Source organism: Aotus nancymaae, unplaced genomic scaffold (assembly GCF_030222135.1).
Source record: "Aotus nancymaae isolate 86718 unplaced genomic scaffold, 86718_ANA_hifiasm-v0.15.2.pri h1tg000020l, whole genome shotgun sequence".
Taxonomy (NCBI): Eukaryota; Metazoa; Chordata; class Mammalia; order Primates; family Aotidae; genus Aotus; species Aotus nancymaae.
Window position 1 is genome coordinate 45,168,214 of NW_026988432.1, and position 16,216 is coordinate 45,184,429.

The following is a 16,216-nucleotide window of genomic DNA, read 5'->3' on the forward strand; positions in this document are numbered from 1 at the left end:
TGCAGAATCCTGCCACTCTGTTCCTAAATATCATACTTTATTGAGTATTCCTAAGGAGAAAGACAATCTCTTACATTAAAAAAAAAAAAAATCCACAGTATTATCACATTCAGGACGTTTAACATTGATGCAGTACTATCATATGCAATCCATATTCAAATGCTGTCAAAGGTTTTAATTACATCCTTGTAAGTAAGTATTTGCTCTTTTCTGTCCAGGATTATGACATGATTATACCATTGACATTTTTGAAGAGTTTGGGCCAGTTATTTTCTAGAGTAATAACTCTTTGGGTTTTTCTCCTGTCTCCTCATGATTAGATTAAGTTTATGCTAAGTGATATGTTGCATAAGAACGCACATGATGTTACTTTGTCTCATTATTATCAGTGTTGGATCATTTAATTAAGGCGGTGCCACGTTAATTCACAGTCAAGTTACTATTTTTCCTTTCATGATAGTAAGTAATTTATGGGGAGATGATTTGAGGTGGTATAAATATCTGGTTTCTTTCTCTTTTTTTTTTTTTTTTTTTTTTTTTTTTTTTGAGACAGAGTCTTGCTCTATATCTTAGGCTGGAGGGCAATGGTGTGATCTCAGCTCACTGCAACCTCTGCCTCCTGGGTTCAAGTGATTCTACCGCCTCAGCCTCCCCAGTAGCTGGTATTACAGGCGCACACCACCACACCTGGCTAATTTTTGTGTTTTTAGTAGAGACAGCATTTTACCATATTGTCCAGGCTGGTCTTGAACTCCTGACCTTATGATCAGCCCGCTTGGGCCTCCCAAAGTGCTGGGATTACAGGCATGAGCCACTGCGCCTGGCCTAAATGGCTGGTTTCTTATCAAACTTAAGTTCACTAGTTTTAGTATCCATTGGTGATTATGTGACTAGAATCAGTTTTTTAATTTGGTGCTCACATAATGGAAATTTTTTATAATATTTAATGAAGATATAAAATTTAACCCCACGTTTGTTCCTTACTTTAAGAAATGTTTTCCTCCTTCAATTAATAGAAAAATTCTGAGTTTTAGTCCTAAATATCATAAACTTTTGATCACTTGGAACATTTCAAACAATGGCATGACAGCATTTAGAAAATGAAGCAGAGTAGGTTTTTCTATAAAATCTACTCTTGTATATTCCCATTTTACATACTATATATAGTATATCCCTTTTAGTTCTCTGTATGTCACTTTTGAAATATTTTATATTCTCTTACATGATTAGCTAAGCTTGGGAGATAAGGCAGTTTCATCATTCTGTGAGTAATAGATTTGGAGCCCAAAGATGTTCAATTGACCTGGTGCACCTGTTGGGTTACTACTCACATATAAAACAAGGATAATAGTACTTTATACATTGTGTCTCTTGTGGAATTCATAAAATAGAATCAAATCCTTATTGGGAAATTGTCATTCACAAATTCAGCGTTGATTGCGAAAATACTTACTGCTATTGTTAAGCTGGGAGAGAGGGACAAACTCTTCAAAATATTATTTTAGTAAATTAGCTTCTGGTTGTAGGTATTCTTTTAAGGCCATTGTTCACATGCTTTTCTCCAGACAGGTGGTATATAGGAATGTATTCACTATAATTTAGAAGTCTCAAATAATAACTTGTATTTTTTTGGTTACTTGAATATATTAATGATACATTTTTGAACTTTTTACTAAAGTGTAGCATAAATACATTAAAGTAAATAGCTTATTGGATTTTCATAAACTGAGGAACACTCCAATCCAGGACCCAGATCAAGATATAGAACGTAACCAGCACCCCAGAAGTTCTGCTTTTTGTTCCTTTCCGATCAGGAATCTTTCTCTTCTAGACCAAATTTCTAGTCACTTCTGACTTACAAGCCAAAAGCAAAACTACTTGATTTGGATTTATATAAATAGAATCATACAGTATTTACCTCAGCTTTTATTCAACGTGTTTGTGAAATTTATCCATTGGTATACTTGTAGTTTTTTGATTCGCAAGAATAATATCAGCTTAAAACTTTCTGCCTGTTCTCCAACAAAAGGAGCCAGGGTTCCTTGGAAAAATGGTTGATTCTAGGGCTGGGGCAGAGGATATTCAAGATGAGCCAGAAGATTTTATGGTGCCAGAAAATAAGGAAGTGTACCCAAACTGACTGAGAGCATATTGAATTTGTGTTTCTTATAGGTTACAAAGTGACTTGTTTTCTCCTTTGGTCCTTATACTCTGTAAGCAGGGCAGGTAGAATTATCTCTGTTTTACAAATGAGACTCTGTGAAATAAGTACAGCTATAATATTTCATAATAACTTTCAGTTTTAAAATTTTCCAAGAGAAAATAGATATCTGTTGATTGAAGATTTGTAGTTTTATCAATTTTCACATTGCTCCATCCATCACCCAGGTAAACTTATTTATTGAGGTTGAATTTGTTTGCTTTATTTACTGTTTTACTACAACGTCTTAGGATAGTGCTAGCACATAGTAAGTACTTGGTAATTATTGAATGAATAAAGAATGCTGAGTTATGAAATTTATTCCACTGCTTTAAGAAACCAAAAATATTTTTTAACTGGATATGAGTGGCTCAGTCATACTAATGGTTTGCACACAAATAGATAGTACACAGTAAGCTTTAAGGTTGCAACTTTCAACATTGCAGTTCTGTAATCAGCATGTCTTTTAATTTTTGTTCTGCCTTATAAAGGGTAAATATAGGGAATGCTCTGCACAAAATTATTTTACCAATGTAGCAACATAATCTATGTCCTTTAGCAAATATTCTGTTTCTGGAACTTATATGTGTGCTTATGTTGTGCATTTACTACATATTAAGTTCATGTAAACATTCATTCAGCTCACTATATGAATGGTAAAATTTTAACCGAAAAAGAAAAGGGAGAGAAGAGGTGATATTGTTTAATAAACTACAGGTTTCATTGAGTGGTTGTTACAATTACAGAAAAATAAATTATAATTTTTTTTTATTTTTAAATATTAGTGCTTGCTAAATTGATTTTATTGCAGATTAATATACAACCCATAAGTTTAGTGTTTTAGAATTTTTTCCTTAAGAATTTATAAAAGGAAAGTCTTTTTACTTTTTATCTTACAATTTTGTACATGAATTTTTTTGCATTGAACATGTATTGCACCTTTAGGTCTTTTTCCAAACTGATTCATTTGCATTTTTTTTAAAGACTATGTAATGGATCAGAGCAGAAATATGCAAGATTTGAAAGAGCATTCCTAGTGATACACAAATTGAATTCAACCTGAGAGAAAATAAGAAGATAATACATTGAGTATCCCTTCTCTGAAATGCTTGGGACCCAAAGTTTTTTTGATTTTGGAATATTTGCATCACATACCTGCTAGTTGAGCATCCCTAATCTGAAAATCTGAAATCCAAAATACTCTAAAGAGAATTTCCTGTGAGTGTCATGTCAACATTCAAAAATTTTTGGATTTTGCAGCATTTCCAATTTCAGAGCATTTCAGATTTTGGATCTTTGGATTTGGGCTGCTTATCTTGTATAAAGAAAGAAAGAAACTGTCCATCAGTAGGGGAGTCAGTCAGTTATAAAATTATAGAATAAAAAAAGACTTTGCCAATATTCATCCAGCCATTGTCATGGGGTATGTTCTGCTTACCCACATTAATATTTTGTGTCTCTGTAGTGTCTTCATTGTGCAGGTGATCAGGCTGATGCCAGTCAATGTTTATGTTAACTGATTAATATCCCTTGTCTGATTTCATGCTTGGCAATCAGTCTTCTGAAACTTTGTTTCCTGAGTGGTCTACCCACAGAAAGTCTGTGCAATTTGGTCAGTTGGTGGCAAGTTACATTTATCACTATACATGATTATATTCGCATTTTGTCTTTATGCATTCATCCACATGAACTATGTTGTAGTGATTAACGTGTCACCATAACTTAACTCTGAGAAAATAGTGGGATTAAATATCTGTGTCTGTAAGGCTGAATGACATACCTTGGCCAAAGGTAAAAATCACCAATATAAACGTTGCATTTTGAGTCCTGTGAAAAGCAGGCAACTAGCCCATCCATACACCAAGATGCTTGTGTACCAATAGTATACTAGTCTTGTATTTGAATCTCTAATTGGCCAGTCTAAATTTCCTTAAAGTCTGAAACAAGCTGAGTGTGGTGGTACATGCCTGTAGTCTCAGCTGCATGGGGGACTGAGGTGGGAGGATTGCTTGAGGCCAGGAGTTCAAGACCAGCTTGGGCAGCATAGCAAGACCCTGTCTCTTAAAGAAAAAAAGTCTGAAATAGCTTATTTTTTAAAAATAAATTTAAAAAATTACATTCAGCTAGAGAAAATTATCTGATACTGGGGGATAAAGTAATCCACATAAGTAAATAACAATAGTATATACCATTCATTAGGTATTTGATATTTGTCAAGTGTTGGTTCACATCAGTACTTAGTTACAACCCTATGAGGTGTAGGTAGAAGTCCTCATGATCTGAATCCTCTGTTTAGGCAACAGCAGGTATATAAAATTGTAATTTTAAGTCATATCATTAGCAGAAGGAAAATTTAATTGCCAAAGCAGTATAGCACAATAGATCAAAATAGAATTGTATTTGCATATAATCTCTGTCACTTAAAAAAGATCTTCAATTTTTTTTTAACATTTCTAAATTAATTTTCCTCTTTTTTAAAATGCAAATACTTCCACCCACATTGCACATGTGAAGGCCATTACATTGTATCAGATAGTTTCTTTCTCCTGTCTCCCCTTAATCACATTTCTCTTCTCTTTTATATACCCTGGTTTATCTGATTTTTTTTAAAAAAATGTATTATAAAAGCAGTAATTTTTATTGCAAAAAAATAAAATATCCATAAACTGTCAATTGGAAAGATAAAATATTTAAAACAAAAGATCAAATATAAGCAAATTCTGCTTTTCTTTCATCAGAGCCACTATTTGAAGTTATCCATTGTAAAGTTCCTTTTTTTGAGATAGAATTTTGTTTTTGTTGCCCAGGCTGGAGTGCAATGGCGTGATCTCAGCTCACTGCAACCTCTGACTCCCAGGTTCAAGTAATTCTCCTGCCTCAGCCTCCCGAGTAGCTAGGATCACAGGCATGCGCCGCCACGCCTGGCTAATTTTGTGTTTTTTTGTAGAGATGGGGTTTCTCCATGTTGATCAGGCTGGTCTCGAACTCCCAACTTCAGGTGATCTGCCCGCCTCTGCCTCCCAAAGTGCTGGGATTATAGGTGTGAGCCACCATGACCGGCCTGTCAAGTTCCTTTTCTATTCCAGAAATATTCCATGCTTATGCAAATATAAGCATTGAAATATATGTATTTTTAACATGCTATTAAACATTATTTGGCTATTATATGATACTTTTGGTCAGTTTTCATACATTTCTATGTCATACCAGTTTCAAATATTTTGCTTTTTGCATGTTTTGTGGGTTAGATTTCTAGAAATGATTACGATAATCATACATTGCTGTATGATTATATGCTTATCTATTACTGCTGACTAGGTTATAAACTTTTCTGTTTGCATTTTTAAAAATTTGTCTTTGTTTTACCAGTAGCCCCAGGGTGTTACTTGAATATAATGTGGTTAATTTGTTACTTGTCAATGGGATGAATCTGGAACCAGTGGCAGCTTTCATTTTATTTCCAGCAAATTTAGTTCTTGCTTTTGCAACTATGTAGATAAGGGGTCAGCAAACTTAATCTGAAAAAGGCCAGGAAGTGGGTTAGGCTTTGCCTGCCAGATTGACTGTGTCATAATTGCACACTTCTGTCATTGAAGTAAAAAAGCAGCCCTAGATATTATGTAAACCAATGGATGTGGCTGCGTTTCAATAAAACTTTACCAAAACAGGACACAGGCTGGATTTGGCCCATGGGCTATAGTTTGCCAGTTGCTGGTATAGATCAAAATCAAACTCAGCTATCAGAAAATTATAAATCAAATATTCACCTGGGTGGTGAGGGAAGATACAGAAAATAACCAAGAAAGAAAATAATAGTAGAAATGGAATGTTTCTCTACTTTCTTTCATCTTTCTCTCTACCCCTCCCCCACTCACTGCCTCCCTCCCTCCCTTTCTTTCTTTATTTTGAGACAGAACCTCACTCTGTTGCCCAGGTTGGAGTGCAGTGGTGCGATCTTGGCTCACTGCAACCTCTGCCTCCTAAGTTCAAGTGATTCTCCTGCCTCAGCCTCCTGAGTAGCTAGGATTACAGGTGTGTGCCACGATGCCTGGCTAATTTTTATATTTTTAGTAGACGGTGTTTCACCATGTTGTCCAGGCTGGTCTTCAACTCCTGGCCTCAAGTGATTTGCCGGCCTCAAGTGATTTGCGCACCTCAGCCTTCCAAAGTGTTGGGATTACCTGTGTGACCCCACATGCCTGACCTCTATTTTCATTTAGATGATAATGATTATTTACTGAAATAGTCATAATGTGCCTGACAAATGGCCATGTTAAGACTTTTTACATGCATTTTAACCTTCAGCTAATATAGTTGAAGTGCTACAATCCATACAATGTATCAGGATATTTTCAGAATGAAATATTAAGACAGTTTTAGATTTTCGGCTATTAAAACAGGTGCTATGCAATTGAATGTCTGCACTCCTAAGTCCTGTGCAGTATTATCAGATGAGAATTGCAACAATCTTTGAAGTTATTATTGTCAGCAACTTCTTCTTACATATGAAGAAATTAATTATTAAAGTATTAAGCAACTTATCCAAGATCACAGAGCTAATATGTAAGGCTACTGGGATTCAAGTCTAACTCCAACACGTAATAAGTGAGGAATGAATAAATGATTCCAGATACTGATGTTTTTATCCTGGATTATATTGCAAATGATAGCAGCTATTAGCTTAACAGCAGAAAAAGTACTGTTCATGCATTACATTATCTCTGCTAATTTTAACTTTTGTATGTATAAACCATGCTTTTTTTTTTTTTTAAACAAGGAAGTGTTTTTATTGTCATATGTTTTTCCCTTTCTTTTTTCAGGAGCCACCAGAAATGGAACTGTTGAAATTTTTCAGGCCAGAAAACACTACAATTTCCTCAAGACCATCAGTAGAGCAGCTTTCTAGTCTCATTAAAACGAGTCTTCACTACCCAGAATCATTTAATCATCCGTTTCATCAAAAAAGGTTTGAGCTTTGTTTTTGTTAAAAGTTTTCTACAACACACTGACACATGCATCTATTTATTTATTTTGGCAATGACATTAACCCAAATATGAAGAGGAAATTTATAATATTACTGAGTTTACAGAATACTTGAACTAAACAGTTCAAGTTTAGACAATATCAGTTGCTTAAGATTTATTAAGTACTAAATTTCATGGCAAATGTGATATATTTGTAATTTTGGTTAATAGCTTGAATATATAAAGCTAAAATTCTAAAAATAAGAAGTCCTAAAGCAAGCAACACTTCAAAAGGTTGCCAGTTCTGCAAACATTAGAAAAGATGGAGAGAAGCCTATTAGAAACAATCTATAAGTAATAATTGAAGGTATGAATTTTGGTGAAATCACCCTGGATGGGGATGGGGATATAGGATGGGTAGAAAAAAAGAGAATGGTTACCTGTGGAACAGTAACATCTCAGAAAGAAGCTAAGGAAAAAGAAAACTATGAAGAAGACTGAAGAAAAAGGAGCAATTAAAAAATTAGGAAGAAAAGACCAATTTAAAAAGAAACTAAGAAACTCTCTCTCCTTTTTTTTTTTTGCTTGAAGTGCAAGGATTGTTCAGTGTAGTAAAAAGAAACTATCATCTCAAAGGTTGAGTGAGAGCAGTTCAAGAGAAGTGGTTAGTAGTTTTAAGATGCTATGGAAAGGTCAAATAGTAAATGGGCAGAAAGATTATTGGATCTGACAATAAGGAGATCTTCATGATTTTTGAAATGCCACTGTATGGGGGACAGGGGCCTGACATAGGTTGAGAAGTGAATAGGCGGTAAGAAAGTAAAGATAGTAGGTTGACCATCCTTTCAAGAAACTGGGCTATCAAAAGGGATTAGGGAGTATCTGTTCTTACTAGGCAAGATGTGGATGTTTGTAGTCTTGAAGAAAATGATGGGATACAGGGAAAGTAACAGAATCCTTAGTAGATGGAAAGATAAGATACATATAATGAAGAATGGCAGGATTTGCTTTGGGCTAAAGAAGGGACCTTCTTACACATTATGGAGTGCCTCCATTTTAGGGGGTAGTTATAAGAGCAAAGTTAACTAATTAAGAGTAAAGGGTAGAGAATTTGAGAAAAAGTGAAATTTTAGGATAACTACTGAGAAGATGCTAGCTGAAGATGCACAGAAGGAGTACGTAGCAAAATTAAGACCTTGACAGTGACTTTAAGAGAAAAAGTGTTTTAAAAAGCAACTTAGAGCTTGGCATGGTGATACACACCTGTAGTTCCAGCTACTTGGGAGGCTGAGGCAGTAGGATTGCTTGATCCCATTAGTTTGAGGCTACAGTCAGCTATGTTTGCACTGCTGCACTACAGCCTGGGCAAAACAGCAAGACCCTCTCTCTCTCTCTCTCTCTTTATTTTTTAAGTGATTTTTTTTTTCAAAGCTAACACCTAAATAATCATCTCTGTATAAGTAGAATTATACAGAGTATATTTGTATATCTGTCTTCCATTTAATACTGTGTTAGTAAGAGTCAACCATTGTATGAACCTGAAGAATTGATTTTCATTGCATATGAATATGTTTGGATATACGAGAATTAGTTTATCTACTTAAGTATTAATGGACTTTTAAAATATTTTCCTTTTTTTTTTCCTTCTTTTCTTTTAAAAACATTTTTTGAGACAGAGTCACACTCTGTCACCCAGGCTGGAGTACAGTGGCATGATCTCAGCTTACTGCAAACTCTGCTTCCCAAGTTCAAGTGATTGTCATGCCTCGGCCTCTGAGTAGCTGAGATTACAGGCATATGACACCAGTTCAGCAAACTTCTGTATTTTTAGTAGAGATGGGGTTTTACCATGTTGGCCAGGCTGGTCTCGAATTCCTGGGCTCAAGTGATCTGCCCGCCTTGGCCTTCCAAGTAAGGCATGAGCCACTGTGTTCAACCATAGAATGTTTTCTGATTTGAACTATTTTGAATTCTACTGCTGTGAATATTCTTCTATACCTTTCCTTGTACATATGTACTTGTCTTTTATTTATTTATTTATTTTTTAAAGACAGGGTTTCACCATGTTGGCAGGCTGGTCTTGAACTCCCGACCTCAGGTGATCCTCCCGCCTTGGCCTCCAAAGTGTTTGGATTACAGGCGTGAGCCACCATGCCTGGCCTTTTTTTTTTTTTTTTTTTTTGCATACTTACCTAGGAACTTTTCCAAAGTGGTTTTACTAATTTGCATATCCCAATAGCAACATATGCGAATTCCTTCTGCTTGATACCTTCACCAGCACTTACTCTTGTTGGATCTTTAAAAAATTTTATCCTATTTTTTAAATACTTGTGGTCTTAAGTTTTTGTCATAGTCATAATGTTGCCCAGTACTCATTCTGTGTTCCTTTTTCTGACAGAGATGAGTGCAGGGTCACCTGGGAAAATAAAAGAAATATTGAAGGATGCTTCAATCCTACCCTCAGAGGTTCCAGTTTGATTGGCCCAGGGGTTGACATCTGGATTTTTTGAAGTTCTCCAGGTGCTCCTAATATGCAACCATAAGTGAAAAAAGAAGTTTTGTATTTTATCCTTATTGAACTTTATATACTTCCATGAGCAATTTTGATTCCATGATTTATTTTAACTCAGTCTTCTACTTCAGCTCTGTTGATTAAACCTGTTCTGCTTCATGTACTTTCTGAATACCCTTGGTGCTTCTTTTTAACCTTAGTGGTTAAAACCGTGGCTGCATTTAGAGGCTAGGATGTTTAGTTCTCTACATCATGCTACTGGGGTTAAAAAGTCCTAAAGAATCTATGTGAAACAGGACAGGTTTGATTAAACTAAAGTAGAAGAGGGGTTAAATGAAGCATTCCAAAATCAAAACTGTACATGGAAGTACATGAAAATGGGACAGGTTCAAGGATAAAATGTGGCAGTTTTTTCCTTGGCTGCACATTAGAATCACTTGGGAATTTCTTAAATTTCCAATGCTCAGGCTGATTAAATCAGATTCTCGGGAAGCAGGATACAGGCATCTCTAGTTTTAAAATGTCTTCAGATCATACCCATGTGCATTTATATTAGTCATTGTTGTCACAATATTGCTTCTTTAAATAAACCATTTCAGAAATCAGTAGCTTATAACAAGGCATTTATTTCCATACTCATGGGTCTGCAGGTTGATAATTTGGCTGAAGCTCTGCTTTGGTCTGTGGGTTGGTTGGATTTGGCACCTGAAGAAACTTGAGTTCATGTCTGTGCCACATATATTTTGGGCCCAGTCCAAAGGAGCAGTTGCTACCTGGAGTGTGTTCTGGTGGTGTGTCTCTGGAGCCAAATTGCAAAAGCGCGTTTAAGGCTTTTGCTTGCATCAAAGATATTAATATATCATTGGCCAAATAGCCTCACTTCCATAATCAACAAGGATGATTCACAGTCCCACAGTGGGAAGTATTGGGAGTGAGTAACTGTTAAGCAGTACTCATAGTTATTATGGGAACAAGGTTGAGAACCATTGACATGAAGGATCAAATGATTAGGTGTCTGTGTGAAACTCAAAAACAGATGAGAGAGTAATTGGGAGATCCGAAGAGATAGGAGATGGTGGTCAGAGTGGAGTGACCGAGTATTATGTTAGGGATAGCTGTCTAATGTGATGTGAAAAAAATCATGGTGTGGTCATGGAAGTTGTATGGCTGAGTTTTGAATAGTACTGAAGATTATGGAGATGATAGGTCCAGGATTTGGGAAGGTGTTGAATGAGTCATCTACCTAGACAATGAAGTTGTTAAAAATGATGACAAGACTTGAAAGGAAGAAAACAAACTTACCCTGACACTTGTAAAATTATGCTAATAGAGGGTATGGAAGAAGGGAGCCAGAGAATAGTGTCTTACTAAGTGTTTTCTTGACTGATAGAGCAGACGAATTCACAAATGGGAGGTGAAGCAGATGGTCAAACCTACACATGCTTCATTGTTACCTCAAATATTCCAAAATATCCATTCCTTCGCCCTTCCCCAAAGAATTCCAGCTCTACTGAATTCCTGTCACTGTGTTAGTTTGTTAGAATGGGGACAGAAAAATAGAATACAAACCATAAGGTAGTTTATGATGAAAGAATGGAGGCATCTTTACAGGAGAGGTAGTAGGAAGAAATCATTAAGAACTACATCAACCACCCCAAGATATGGAAGATGTTGGAAGAAATACAGCATCCATTGTTAAGAGTACTATACAGTTAAAGATGTAGAAATATAAAAAGAAGAGATGGAGGATATAGGGAAACATTCTTAATTTAATGGGGGTTTCAGAAAACAAGTAGAAATGTGAGAGGAAATGGGAAAGTAGGAGGTTTGGTCATGGTAGTGGGACACAGAGCAGTAGAGGTATGAGAGGAGAAAAAGAATAGGTGACAGGAGATAACATTGTATTGTCATTGTTTTAATATATTTGTATTTTTATTTACAGAATAATTTGTCTTGAGTGATTTTGGAACTTGATCTTTTTTCTTCTTGAATCTGATTGTTTTTAAGGAACTTATGCTCTGTTACATATTCTTAAGTGTTATTTTCAGGAAAATTGTTTTTAAGAAAAAGATATATAACTTTTTTGTTTATTTTTCTTTCATAGCCTTTGTTTAGTACCAGTCACCCTTTTACTTTCCAATTGTTCTAAGGCTGATGTAGATGTCATAGTTGATCTTCGGCATAAAACAACAAGGTAAAGAATTTGTTTAGTGCAAGGTTATTTTGTAGTTTAAGGTTTAAAGTGATTTGGGAGCAGTTTAATATTTTGAAATTATGCAAATAATTATCTAACATGGGTAAGAAAGTTCCTCAAGCATGTCCTGGTTTTTTGTTTGGTAATACAGAAGGCTTACAGATGTGTTACAGTGGTTTTAAATATTAAAGATTTTTTTTCTTGATTATAAAATAGTACTTAACAACAACAACAACAAATCCAAATCCGTAATCCCACAACTGATGCTACTAGAGCCAAATGCTTTTTGGAATTAAGAAATTTTTTAATTTTTTGGAAAAATACTGTGAAGCATCTACTTAATATTTTTGTATAACCCCCAAACACGATCTGGGACCATTCTCTGAAATCCAGACACATGCCTATGTATATGATTTTGTATATCATAAATTTATTAACAATACTTTATTGGGGGTACTAGATTGTTTTCTATTTTTCAATATTATAAACAGTTTCAATATTAGAAGCATTCATGTACACACATTTATTTTTATATATGGCTAAGGGGTTAAAAGCTTAGGTTTGAAATTAAGTTCCAACATATACTAACTCTTGTGGGCATTAAATGAAATAATACACTCTTAGCATTGTGCCTAAAAAATAGTAACTATTACTATATGTTAGCTGTTATAGTAATGATGTTGCTATTATTAATAAACAGTTGGCTTCATAAAATATATATATTTTTTGAGATGGAGTCTCACTCTGTCACCCAAGCTGGAGTGCAGTGGCGCGATCTCAGCTCACTGCAACCTCCACCTCCCAGGTTCAGGCAATTCTCCTGCCTCAGCCTCCTGAGTAACTGGGATTACAGGCATGCACCACCATGCCCAGCTAATTTTTTGTATTTTTAGTACAGACAGAGTTTCACCATATTGGTCAGGCGGGTCTCGAACTCCCAACCTCAGGTGATCTGCCCACCTCAGCCTCTCAAAGTGCTGGGTTTACAGGTGTAAGCCACCGTGCCCGGCCCATAAAGTAATTTTTAGAAATGGAATTGTTAGATGAAAGGGATATGTTTGGTTTTTGTTTTGTTTTTTGAGACGGAGTCTCAATCCGGAGTGCAGTGGTGCAATCTCAGCTCACTGCAACCTCTGCCTCCCTGGTTCAAGGGATTCTTCTGCCTCAGCCTCCCAAGTAGCTGGGATTATAGGTATGCAGCACCATACCTGGCTAATTTTGTATTTTTAGTAGAGACAGGGTTTCACTATGTTGGTAGGCTGGTCTCAAACTACTGACCTCAGGTGATCTTCCTCCCACCTCGGCCTCCCAAAGTTTTGGGATTACAGGTGTGAGCCACTGTGCACCACTGAAAGCGATATGTTAATGTGACTCTGGAAAAAAAATTATAAAGAAAAAATCCTACAACTTATCATTTTCCTCCTCCCTTAGTTCAGAAGCACTGGAAATCCATGGATCATTCACGTGGCTTGGACAAACACAGTATAAACTTCAGCTTAAAAGCCAGGAGATTCACAGTCTGCAGCTGAAAGCGTGCTTTGTTCATACAGGTGTTTATAACCTTGGAACTCCTAGGGTATTTGCCAAGTTATCAGACCAAGTTACAGTGTTTGAAACAAGTCAGCAGAATTCCATGCCTGCCCTGATCATCATCAATAATGTGTGACAACTTGCATATTTGTACTGAAATTCACAAGAATCCGTTTAATTTTGCTGGATGGGTTTTACAGCGGTATTTGATATACCTAACTTGTTATGGAGGCTGATTGATATCTGATCCCTGAAAAATCCTTTGACTTGTCATTTCGTTGATGATGCAAAGCACTTTGGACTGAGAATACTTATATTATTTTTCTGTATTTCTTTAAACCGTGCGAATAATTTACATGCTCATAATACAGGATTTCAATATATCCATGCACCTTTTAAGCCCCATCTTAACACAAAGTCTAAGTCTGCTGTTACAACTTGTCAATGATGGTATATGACTGTTAGGAGATGATTCTGAGAAAGGAAAGGCCTTGTTGGCAATACTCCTGTTAAGCCATTAGTCTCTAAATTCCAGCTTTACTGTGAAGTTCTACAGAGTGTTAAATACAAATCTTCCTGTCTTGCTTCACACAGTTCCTTAAAATCAGTTTTGAACTTTGGTCATAGAGTCTTCATATTTCAGTATTTGGTGGTCCCTATGGCTTATACATAACTTTGTAAAAAGAAAAAAAATTTTTTCTGATGCTTTGAATATAGTTTTGAAAGGAGTTTTGACTTTTTTCCCCCTCATTCATCTCAGTATAGAGTGCACTATTTCACAATACATACGATTTTTGTCATTAAAATTACCATATTCTTTATTATATAATGTTAACAGCTGAGTTGATCTGTTTAAAATATAAATCTCAAGTTAATTAAAAATAAGCTTTTCAAAAATGTATTATATTTATAACAAATGTACTGTAAATAGAATAAAGACATGCTATTCACTGTATAGAGTATTTGTATCTATTGATTATTAGAAAGTCTGGTTTCAAAATAACCTTTTGTTCAGAGAATGGGCATTTGGACATATGAAATTTCAGTTCAGCCTTGCTGCAGGTAGAGAAATGGGAGCAAGGGTGTTTCAGATGAACACCCTTGTAAATGGAGAAGGAGGGAGGACAGGCATGGGGTGGGTGGCAGGGAGTATAAGAGCCAGGCTCAACCAAGTCTGGAGCAGATGGGGTCCTTGTGCCATTGGCAGCTACCATGGTTTGTTCCAGTCTCAATCTCAGCAATAATCAGAGCAGACTGCACCAGAGTGGGGAGAGACCAAAAGAGCATTTTTCAGACTGAAGATTCCAAACCTGTACTTGGAACAACTCTTCTTGAGAGAGGGGTGGTTAATCTGTGTGCCTCTCCGCAACTGCTGCTTATGCTTCTGGATCTTCTCAGCTTCTTTCACTCTCTGTCTTAGCAGGTGTGGGAGAAGGTGAAGAGGAAGATCACATGCTAGGGACACTCATTTCCTTCTTGAGAGTTTAGGGCCATGGGCTTCTAAAAAAGTCTGAGGAGGAGAGGAAATACGAGAACGAGAAGCAGACATGATCACAGTGGTATCTTGGAGCATGTTTAAACCATTCAGCTGAATATTAGATTGAACTGATTGTTAAACAGAGACTAGTAAAAAAAAACTATATAAACCTACAACTGAATATATTAAAAACAAAGGTAATAAATACTCAAAATTACTTCCTAAATATTACTGGCTGTACTCAAGATAGTTTATGTCTATTGCATCTGTATCATGGAAATACAATATAATGGTGTGTTTCTGCTTGTCTCTTGCCAACTCTGCATTAAGTGACATCTTGCTAGTAGCTTAAAATCGATTATAGTGGAATATTTACCTCAGGAAAACCAGCAAATGCTACACACCAGGGCTTGCTTTATTTATTTTTGTTGTCTACACTTGAGAAAGTGATAGAGAAAATGTGATGCTTATTTAAAGGGTTGCATATTTATAGCTATTACGAATAGCACAAATAGTTTAGGAAAATATTCCTGCAGTATCTAAAAAGTGTTATCCAGTCTAACAAAGAAGTTGCTCATATCACTGATCAACTAGTGAAGATCCAACAGGTGTTTTCTCACTTCCTCTTCCTCCTTAATGTAAACAAAAATATCAACCAGCATTCATACTAGAATTATTCTCACCAATTGCAACATAGGTTGATTTTCTATACAAGAGCTCAGCAAAAATCAGAGAAACCACTCTGAGAATCAGTTGGCTTTTTGGAATTTACAATAAAGAGTATTGCACATTTTGTTATTACTTGTAAAGTGTTTGCTACACAAACTTTAGCAATTAAAGGATTTTTTACCCTGGAGAATAATTTGATAAACATTTATCAGCATAACTCTCGGCATAGACTGTGAGAAATGTTCTGACATCTACAGTGGTTCTCAAAATGTAGGAGCATAATCATTAGGGAGTTACTACAAATTTAATACCAGAGGTTCTACCTTCTTCTTTTTTTTTTTGAGATGGAGGTTTTTCTCTCTGTTGCCTAGGGAGGAGTGCAGTGGCGTGATCTCGGCTCACTGCAACTTCTGCCTCCTGGGTTCAAGTGATTCTCCTGTTTCAGCCTCCCGAGTAGCTGGGATTACAGGCATCTACCACCACGCCCAGTTGATTTTTTTTTGTGTATTTTTAGTAGAGGCAGGGTTTTACCATGTTGGCCAGACTGATCTCGAACTCCTGACCTCAGGTGATCCACCGGCCTCGGCCTCCCAAACTGCTGGGATTAGAGGTGTGAGCCACCACACCCGGACGGTTCTACCTTCTTAACCCAATTTTGTTGGTCTGGTT

The 16,216-nt window shown here is 36.1% G+C and overlaps 1 protein-coding gene across 4 annotated transcripts in view; it reads left to right on the forward strand.

Moving 5' to 3' along the window:
• Positions 1–14,356, forward strand: part of TRAPPC8 (trafficking protein particle complex subunit 8) — a 112,112-nt gene extending 97,756 nt beyond the window's left edge. For all 4 annotated transcript variants that reach the window (XM_021670014.2, XM_021670016.2, XM_021670015.2 and 1 more), the window contains 3 exons: positions 7,021–7,166; positions 11,782–11,871; positions 13,303–14,356. In XM_021670014.2, the coding sequence (XP_021525689.2) occupies positions 7,021–7,166; positions 11,782–11,871; positions 13,303–13,537 (471 nt within the window). In that variant the 3' untranslated portion in view covers positions 13,538–14,356. The remainder of the gene's footprint in view (positions 1–7,020; positions 7,167–11,781; positions 11,872–13,302) is intronic.
• Positions 14,357–16,216: the final 1,860 nt, after the last annotated feature.